Below are 10,463 nucleotides of genomic sequence, written 5' to 3'. Positions count from 1 at the left end.
GAAATTCGCCTGCAGTGCTTTTCGACCGCAAATTCGCCTATTTCAGTCCGCCTCAGTTGACTGGCGGGATCTAAAAAAAAAATTTTAGTACATGTTTTTTTTGGATATTTGAGGATTGCTAGTAGCATATCTATTTATATTTGAAAGGATTATCTACTTGGTTTGTCTTTTTTTGCTTCACAAGTATTATTTAATTGATTTTTTAAAGGAATATTTTTTTCTTCAATCTCCTGAGGGAAATTTACCCATGATTCCACAGTTTTTCCCAGGATACACTTCTGCAAAGCCCCTCCTATCTCCTCACTCCCAGGTTTGAGACTACAGGGAGAAGGAGCCATTTTACAGTCAGCTCTGTGGAATCGTTTTTTTAGGAAAATTCCTGCGTTTTAAAACACATTCCTATTTTTGTACTGACTACAATGATGGAGCCTTTTTCTGACCAGATTGTGATGTTCATGCTGGCTGCAAGCATGATGGAGGAAGAAAGTGCTGATGAACATCAGGATCCAGGTCAGCAAATGTCTGCATTGGGTGAGCCAGTATTGCGGGTTTCATTTCCACGTCCACGCCAGTATCGCACTAGGCGTGAACTGGAGGATCTCAGCGAGTTCGAGGTGATACAAAATTATCGCTTATCGACTCGCGACATATATTCGCTGTACGCTCTGTTGGAGGCCGACTTGGAACCTCGGGCACGGACAAATCGTGCAATCAGCGGTTTTCAGAAACTGCTGGGGACGTTACATTTTTTGGCGTCAGGCACATTCCAGCCTACACTGTCTCAAACATGCGGTTTTTCACAGTCGACACTGTCGCGCTGTATAACCCAGGTCATTAGGGCTTTCCGCAAATTGACGATCCAGTACATCACATTTCCAGAGACGGACAGCGAATGTCGTGAGATCAAATTAGGCTTTTTCAACAAATACAAATTTCCCAATGTGCTGGGCGCGATTGACTGTACCCACGTGCAGATCAGACCGCCACGGAATTCAGAGGAATGTTTTCGGAACCGAAAACAGTTCCATTCCCTGAACGTGCAGGCGGTCTGTGATGTAAACATGAGATTTTTGAACATTTTTGTGGGATTTCCTGGATCATCTCACGACTCCTTCATCCTAAGCCAGTCATCGCTGTTTGACAAGTTTGAAACAGGAAACATGCCTGGTGGCTGGCTGTTAGGTATGTATTTTCATTTTTTTATTTTTTTATTATTTTATTATTATTTTTTTTTATTATTTTTTACAAGTACCTAACATTTTTTTTATATTTTCTATAGGCGATGCGGGTTATCCAAACAAACCGTGGCTGTTGACCCCATTGTCTAATCCTGTTGGTAGAGCAGAAAAACGTTACCAAGAGACACACATTGCATCGAGGGGAGTAATTGAGCGTGCCTTCGGTGTACTTAAAAGCCGGTTTCGATGTTTAGACACTTCCGGCGGTGCTCTTTTGTACTCACCGTCGAAGGTTTGCGGCATGGTAAATGCATGTTGTATTTTACACAACATATGTGTCGCAAACCGTTTGCCGGTGACTCTTCGTCGCAGTGCTTTCCGACGCGGGAACCGGTCTTCTGCTCTACCGGTGGGTATGGACGAAGGAGAGGATTCCCGGCGGACATTGATCCAAAATTATTTTGCAGTTGCCTGTGAGTATACTGACATTTGTATTATCGTGTAAACTGACATTGGAATATTTTTAAAAAAACCTCTTCATTTATGTATTTCAGAGTTTTACATCCTGTTGATGTATATCCCCAGGCCATGTTTGTACAGTTCGTTACCCCGTTTTATCCTGTTGTTGGGTTCCCGCAAATATTTGATCCTTTTATCCAACTCTACCATGGGTGAACCTACTGGTGATGTGGACCTGACCCTCCGCCATGTAGCAGACAACCCCCCTCAGGTGAGATGTATTGACCAAAACTCCCTTGTCCAAGATCAACCCGGCATGTCCAAAGTGCAGCCCTCCGGCATTTGCAAGACTGCACATCCAAACATTCCCTGAAACAGCAATGCTAGGGAATGTTTGGATGTGTAGTGATGCAAGTGCAGGAGGGTTGCATTTGGGCCGCTGCAACCCGCTTGTGTTGTGTGGACTGTTGTATGTACCTCTTTTTCCAGCCCCAGGGTGACACTATCACCCATATCTGGATGCTCAAACTTTTCTCTTCCACAGGTCCTGCGATGTATCTTCCCAAGTGGCGTGGATGTGAGGAGACACGACATTTCACCTGATGTTCCATGGGTGACCCTACTGGTGATGTGGACCTGACCCTCCGCCATGTAGCAGACAACCCCCCTCAGGTGAGATGTATTGACCAAAACTCCCTTGTCCAAAATCACCCCGGCATGTCCAAAGTGCAGCCCTCCGGCATTTGCAAGACTGCACATCCAAACATTCCCTGAAACAGCAATGCTAGGGAATGTTTGGATGTGTAGTGATGCAAGTGCAGGAGGGTTGCATTTGGGCCGCTGCAACCCGCTTGTGTTGTGTGGACTGTTGTATGTACCTCTTTTTCCAGCCCCAGGGTGACACTATCACCCATATCTGGATGCTCAAACTTTTCTCTTCCACAGGTCCTGCGATGTATCTTCCCAAGTGGCGTGGATGTGAGGAGACACGACATTTCACCTGATGTTCCATGGGTGACCCTACTGGTGATGTGGACCTGACCCTCCGCCATGTAGCAGACAACCCCCCTCAGGTGAGATGTATTGACCAAAACTCCCTTGTCCAAAATCACCCCGGCATGTCCAAAGTGCAGCCCTCCGGCATTTGCAAGACTGCACATCCAAACATTCCCTGAAACAGCAATGCTAGGGAATGTTTGGATGTGTAGTGATGCAAGTGCAGGAGGGTTGCATTTGGGCCGCTGCAACCCGCTTGTGTTGTGTGGACTGTTGTATGTACCTCTTTTTCCAGCCCCAGGGTGACACTATTACCCATATCTGGAAGCTCATACTGTTCTCTTCCACAGGTCTTCCGGTGTATCCTTCCTAAGTGGTGTGGATGTGAAAAGACAGTTCCCTTGATGTTCCCTGGGCAATCTACTTACGTACAATTCAAATGCATTACAAATTTTAATAAAAACCACAGGAAACTTCTATTTTTAAAAGTTTATTGAAGAAATTTTTTTAATAAAGTTTGAAAGTTAATTAAAACAAAAAAGTAGTTTGTTCTTCTTTACATTCTTTTCTTGTGTAGATAGATATCTGTGGGGAAAAGAAAAAAAAGTATATTAAAGTAAAGACACACTAAACTCATGTTCATTTCTTTTCACTAAAAATTTGTGGAACAACACAGTCCAGCATGACCCATTGCTGGACTGTGTGGTTCTACAGAGGCATGCGGTTCAAAGTGAAAGAGTGGCGTCAGTGGTCAGCACTTTGACACGCTAACATTTGTGGAACAACACAGTCCAGCATGACCCATTGCTGGACTGTGTGGTTCTACAGAGGCATGCGGTTCAAAGTGAAAGAGTGGCGTCAGTGGTCAGCACTTTGACACGCTAACATTTGTGGAACAACACAGCCCAGCATGACCCATTGCTGGACTGTGTGGTTCTACAGAGGCATGCGGTTCAAAGTGAAAGAGTGGCGTCAGTGGTCAGCACTTTGACACGCTAACATTTGTGGAACAACACAGTCCAGCATGACCCATTGCTGGACTGTGTGGTTCTACAGAGGCATGCGGTTCAAAGTGAAAGAGTGGCGTCAGTGGTCAGCACTTTGACACGCTAACATTTGTGGAACAACACAGCCCAGCATGACCCATTGCTGGACTGTGTGGTTCTACAGAGGCATGCGGTTCAAAGTGAAAGAGTGGCGTCAGTGGTCAGCACTTTGACACGCTAACATTTGTGGAACAACACAGTCCAGCATGACCCATTGCTGGACTGTGTGGTTCTACAGAGGCATGCGGTTCAAAGTGAAAGAGTGGCGTCAGTGGTCAGCACTTTGACACGCTAACATTTGTGGAACAACACAGTCCAGCATGACCCATTGCTGGACTGTGTGGTTCTACAGAGGCATGCGGTTCAAAGTGAAAGAGTGGCGTCAGTGGTCAGCACTTTGACACGCTAACATTTGTGGAACAACACAGCCCAGCATGATCCATTGCTGGACTGTGTGGTTCTACAGAGGCATGCGGTTCAAAGTTTCTTGAATGAAACATGGTTCTACTCACCTTGGTACGCACAACACAAACTTATGCCGTCCACTTCATTTTTCCCCACCAATCCTATGAAGAAGACAAAAACACAGACTAGTGAATAGTAAATTCACACAATTAAAGCCTACTGTACACCATTACAAAAAGGATTTTTGGAAGAAAAAAGTGGTATCAGAATAGCTCTTTGGCCCATCATACCTGTAGCCACAAGGAGCTTTCATCCGTTACCACACGCGCCCGCATACATGCCCGCGCATGTATGCCTACACAAAGCTCCTTGGTAGTACCCGGTCACGGGTGGGGAAGCCCAACACAGAAAATAGTAAGAAAAAAAACAAACTAATGGGAGGGGAAGAAAGGGATACATGAAAAACATTTGTAAATAAATAAAACAATACGACCGGGTTTATGGTGGAAGTCTGTCCGGATCCTCTTTTTCCCCCTGATAGGGCGTGGATGTCCTGGGAGGCTGGGGAGTATGTTGACTGGTCCTCTGTGCCCATGCTGCTGAAGATTGTGTGGCCGGTGGTGGAGGCATCTGGGGGGTGGGGTACATCCCTGTATATCCCTGGTACATCTGTGACTGTCTGTACTGGGATGGGACTTGAGGAAGGGTACGAGGCGTCCTTGTGGCTTGCGACGGCGGATATGGTGGATCACCAGCTTGTTGATTAGCTGTTCCTGGGAGCTTATCATAGATCATCTGCAGTGTGGTTGCGATGACCTGTTGGCTGGATGAGGAGTGTTGATGACTCTCCGACATGTTTTTATTGCTTGCTGCCAGACATGCAGTGTTGTCCACGAGCCGGGTCATGGATTCGGCCAGAATGTTAAGTACGGTCATACTCTCCCTATGATCTTGCATTCTGACCTGTAGTATTGTGGCCGTGCTGTCGGAAAGAGTCTTTTGCAGTTCAAGCAGACTGTTTGCCATTTTCTCCATTGTCCTCTCAATGTTGTCCAGTCTGCTTCCCACGACATTTGTGTATGTATCCTGGCGTGTCCCAATCTCTGATGCCAGGGTGTGAACCCTCTGAACAGTTGAGGGATTCTGCCCTTCCTGGATGTCTGCCACAACTTGGATTTGGGCAACTGAAAAGAAAATTAGACAATATTATACACATTCATCATACATTTTTTTGAAGGCTCACAATTCAATTTACTCACGCAGGGATGTAGTAACTGGAGCCTCCTGCACTTCCACCTCGTCATCCTCTGACGACTCCTGTAGGAGATCCGGCCTGAAGTAGGAACCAATCCCCGAAGCTAGTCCGCTGCTGGTTCGTGGCACCACTGTTTGCAAAATAATTTTTTGGGGAAAGTTAATAAACTTTACACAACTGCTGCCCCCCCCCTCCCACACACACAAAATAAATACAAACCTTCTCCATGCTGTGATGCCGCTGCCCAGGAGCTCCACTTGTCCTCGTTTCGGAAGACTTTTCAAGGGTCTGGCTGGATACGTCTGCACGGCTGTCCTCAAACCCAAGAAAAGTTTCGTCTGTTAACCCTGTAGACTCAAACAGATCGAGTGATGGGTCCACAAGGGTTGTGTCTTGAGGCTCTTCAGTCACAGTCCCAGAGCTCCTGGAGAGACGACGATCTGGTGATGGCCTGTGCGCAGGAGCTGTAGTTTGGCGCCCATCTTGTGGTGTGGTCGCCGACGGTGTCTGGCGCACAGGTGATAGTCTGCGCGCTGACGTCGTCTGGTGCACAGGTGACAAACTGCGCGATGACGAACTGTGGCGCACAGGTGACGATCTGTGTGCTCGCGATGCTTGCGGCGCAGGTGATGGTCCGCGCGCTGCTGCCGATGCCTGCTGCACAGGTGACGGTCCGTGCGCTGGCGATGTCCTGTGCGCAGGTGATGTCCTCTGGGCAGGCCTGTCTGAAAAAAAAAAAAAAGCACATTAGCACATACAAACATTTTAAAGGGAAGTACAGCTCATGTGAATGTATTCTTACCATCAGACCTCCTTTTGGACGGCTGGTCTCCCGCCTTCTTCCGTCTTCTGGGCGGTTCTTCCTCCTGGGGAAAGCCAGCAGGACGGCTGGAGTCCACACCTCCGCGAACTCCTTCGACCATGGCAGGGTTCATGCGCCTTCTAATAACGTTCTCCCAGGGTAGCCACTTCAGATTGAGAGCCGGGCCACCTCCCGTAGCTGTCTCATGTCGGCGCTGAATCCCCATCTTCTTCTTGGTCTGTCTGCGGCAATCACTGTACCGCTTCAAGCAATTTCTGGTGCTCCGGCGGTTTCCAGATATTGCAGTGACTTGATTGGCAATGGATTCCCAGATGATTCGCTTAGCCCTAGCTGATGTTGTCTGTGCCTTTGATCCATACAAATAGTCGTAGGACCTGTCGACGCAATCCACTAAGGTACAGTTTTCCGCCTCAGTATATCTGGGTCCACGCACCTTTTTCTGTCCTGCATCTTCACCAGAGGCTTCCTCCTCCGACTGCTCCTCTGGCTGGCTTCTTGCCTTTAGGGATTAAAAAAAATAAAAATAAATAATAATAAGATCGGTATGTACCTGTGAGTGTCAGTATCCCTGGCATTGCGCACATATTCCAGTAGGTGTGCATGGCATTGCGCAAACTACAGTAAAGAAAGTTTGATGCTATTTGTGTCTGCAGGTGTGGTTAGTACCTTTCTACTAGGCTTTTTCTTGGACTTCTCATGGGCCCTTGACGACCGCGGCTGGTCACTACATGCCTGGTCGGTCGTATCCGCCTCCTGGGTTGGCTCCCACTCCTCGTTGCTGTGAAGGGATAGATCCGAGGGGGTGGGGGAAGGGGCGGATCGGGTCTGCTTGTCCTTTGACATCTCTGTTATAAAATAAAATAAAAATAAAATAAACATACATACATACATACATACATACATACATACATGTATAAATGGCTGACCCACACAAAATGGCTGACCCACACAAAATGGCTGACCCACACAAAATGGCTGACCCACACTGTCGACCAAACTTGCTCCAAATCAGCCCAAAATGGCCAGAAAGCATCCCAGCACACTCAGGAGGTACACCACAGCAAAATTAGGCGGGAAAACACATGTTTGCCAAACTGCCGACAGCACAGGTCGACCAGGCTGTCGACTAAACTTGCTCCAAATCACCCCAAAATGGCCAGAAAGCATCCCAACACACTCAGGAGGTACACCACAGCAAAATTAGGCGCGAAAACACATGTTTGCCAAACAGTCTACAGCACAGGTCGACCAGGCTGTCGACTAAACTTGCTCCAAATCACCCCAAAATGGCCAGAAAGCATCCCAACACTCAGGAGGTACACCACAGCAAAATTAGGCGGGAAAACACATGTTTGCCAAACAGTCTACAGCACAGGTCGACCAGGCTGTCGACTAAACTTGCTCCAAATCACCCCAAAATGGCCAGAAAGCATCCCAACACACTCAGGAGGTACACCACAGCAAAATTAGGCGGGAAAACACATGTTTGCCAAACAGTCTACAGCACAGGTCGACCAGGCTGTCGACTAAACTTGCTCCAAATCACCCCAAAATGGCCAGAAAGCATCCCAACACACTCAGGAGGTACACCACAGCAAAATTAGGCGGGAAAACACATGTTTGCCAAACAGTCTACAGCACAGGTCGACCAGGCTGTCGACTAAACTTGCTCCAAATCACCCCAAAATGGCCAGAAAGCATCCCAACACACTCAGGAGGTACACCACAGCAAAATTAGGCGGGAAAACACATGTTTGCCAAACAGTCTACAGCACAGGTCGACCAGGCTGTCGACTAAACTTGCTCCAAATCACCCCAAAATGGCCAGAAAGCATCCCAACACACTCAGGAGGTACACCACAGCAAAATTAGGCGGGAAAACACATGTTTGCCAAACTGCCGACAGCACAGGTCGACCAGGCTGTCGACTAAACTTGCTCCAAATCACCCCAAAATGGCCAGAAAGCATCCCAACACACTCAGGAGGTACACCACAGCAAAATTAGGCAGGAAAACACATGTTTGCCAAACAGTCTACAGCACAGGTCGACCAGGCTGTCGACTAAACTTGCTCCAAATCACCCCAAAATGGCCAGAAAGCATCCCAACACACTCAGGAGGTACACCACAGCAAAATTAGGCGGGAAAACACATGTTTGCCAAACAGTCTACAGCACAGGTCGACCAGGCTGTCGACTAAACTTGCTCCAAATCACCCCAAAATGGCCAGAAAGCATCCCAACACACTCAGGAGGTACACCACAGCAAAATTAGGCGGGAAAACACATGTTTGCCAAACAGTCTACAGCACAGGTCGACCAGGCTGTCGACTAAACTTGCTCCAAATCACCCCAAAATGGCCAGAAAGCATCCCAACACACTCAGGAGGTACACCACAGCAAAATTAGGCGGGAAAACACATGTTTGCCAAACTGCCGACAGCACAGGTCGACCAGGCTGTCGACTAAACTTGCTCCAAATCACCCCAAAATGGCCAGAAAGCATCCCAACACACTCAGGAGGTACACCACAGCAAAATTAGGCGGGAAAACACATGTTTGCCAAACAGTCTACAGCACAGGTCGACCAGGCTGTCGACTAAACTTGCTCCAAATCACCCCAAAATGGCCAGAAAGCATCCCAACACACTCAGGAGGTACACCACAGCAAAATTAGGCGGGAAAACACATGTTTGCCAAACAGTCTACAGCACAGGTCGACCAGGCTGTCGACTAAACTTGCTCCAAATCACCCCAAAATGGCCAGAAAGCATCCCAACACACTCAGGAGGTACACCACAGCAAAATTAGGCGGGAAAACACATGTTTGCCAAACAGTCTACAGCACAGGTCGACCAGGCTGTCGACTAAACTTGCTCCAAATCACCCCAAAATGGCCAGAAAGCATCCCAACACACTCAGGAGGTACACCACAGCAAAATTAGGCGGGAAAACACATGTTTGCCAAACAGTCTACAGCACAGGTCGACCAGGCTGTCGACTAAACTTGCTCCAAATCACCCCAAAATGGCCAGAAAGCATCCCAACACACTCAGGAGGTACACCAATGCTAATAGAAGACCCAAAAAAGTCAATTAAAGAATAAAAAAAAAACGTGAAAAACTACCCCAAAACACAAGTCTCCCCCAAAAAATGCAGCAACACAAGCAAGGGGCTATACACATACCTGCACACATGCACACATACACAAACACCCCATGTACACCTCATGGCAACCCCCACTACACAAACACATACATGCAACACCAGACACACATGTGGTACTTACCTACAAATGTAGTAAAAGCTCCTAAAATGGCTCTCCTCCGGGTAACAGGAATCCTCCTGACTGTCCTGGAATAAAGCCTGCTGGGGTGTCCAAACGATATCCACAGCAAACAACCAAATTGCTAGCTCTGCACCTCCTCACACCTCTCTGCAGGTTCACAAAATGGCTGCAGAGCACGCAGCAAACAAGCCCTAATAAAGGGCTGCTTTCGGCGGGAAGGCGAATTCAGTACTCCCACTACTCGCCGATTGGCCGTAATCCGCCTGGGGGTGGGTCGAATCAGTTATACATTGAATATGGTGAATTCAGGGTCCCGGCGACAGGGCTGCGGCTGGCGATAGCAGTCGAATTATACAGGGGCGGATTAAATGACGCGATTCGCCCGCTATTGCATATACCTAATGGTATATTAACATTGCTGTAACGGGACAGAACACTTGAATAATCATCAGGGCGGCAGAAACTGAGGGGAGAGAGCCCTGCTCGTGAGAGCTTACATTCTGAAGTCTCCCCAGAAATGCCATCTTCATCCATTCACCAGATTCTACACCTCTTCCTTCTGTTGCAGCTGTCCCCTAACAGTGACATTACAAGGCCAATGTTCCCTAGGACACAATGGTTAGGCTATGACAGTTTTTCACCACATTGCGGTAATTATTAGAAGATGCTGAGGCACCTGACCAATACCTGATGCTGTTATGGGTTTGCAATCCCAATGGTCAGGATCCTAACGTACCAGAGGGAATGCCAATGACAGAATCCTGATAGGGGCCAGGACACCAACGCCAGAATCCTGACCGCCAGGATTCCGATCGCAGAGGCAGCGAGGTCGGTAAGTATTACGCTGGGGATGGAGGGGTTTAGGCAACCGCTGGGGAACTTAGGGTTGTGGGGGAGGGTAAGGTTTAGGCTGCGGGGATGGGGGGTTAGGGTTAGGCACCACCATGGGAGAGGGTTAGGTTAGGCTGCAGGGGGAGATGGTTAGGTTTAGGCATCACCCGGGGGAGTTAGGG

General features: G+C 48.0%; 1 protein-coding gene and 1 long non-coding RNA gene across 2 annotated transcripts; one reads left to right on the top strand and one right to left on the bottom strand.

Annotated features, from left to right (window-relative positions):
• The first annotated feature begins 934 nt into the window (after window positions 1–934).
• On the top strand, window positions 935–2,706 carry LOC135050518 (uncharacterized). Its single transcript, XR_010241643.1, has 5 exons — window positions 935–1,182; window positions 1,280–1,651; window positions 1,733–1,908; window positions 2,182–2,309; window positions 2,583–2,706. It is a non-coding gene; the product is annotated as an uncharacterized LOC135050518 (long non-coding RNA).
• A 2,792-nt stretch (window positions 2,707–5,498) lies between these two features.
• LOC134990156 (myb-related transcription factor, partner of profilin-like) lies at window positions 5,499–9,710 on the bottom strand. The gene is made up of 4 exons (XM_063950656.1): window positions 9,451–9,710; window positions 6,829–7,007; window positions 6,142–6,661; window positions 5,499–6,064 (listed from the first exon to the last, which is right to left on the bottom strand). The coding sequence occupies exons 2-4, from the start codon at window positions 7,003–7,005 to the stop codon at window positions 5,499–5,501; spliced, it is 1,263 nt and encodes a 420-aa protein (XP_063806726.1). The 5' UTR covers window positions 7,006–7,007; window positions 9,451–9,710.
• Window positions 9,711–10,463: the final 753 nt, after the last annotated feature.

The sequence above is a fragment of the Pseudophryne corroboree genome, chromosome 2 (assembly GCF_028390025.1).
Source record: "Pseudophryne corroboree isolate aPseCor3 chromosome 2, aPseCor3.hap2, whole genome shotgun sequence".
Taxonomy (NCBI): domain Eukaryota; kingdom Metazoa; phylum Chordata; class Amphibia; order Anura; family Myobatrachidae; genus Pseudophryne; species Pseudophryne corroboree.
Note: the sequence above shows the minus strand (reverse complement) of the source record. Positions and strands in the feature narration are given on the sequence as shown.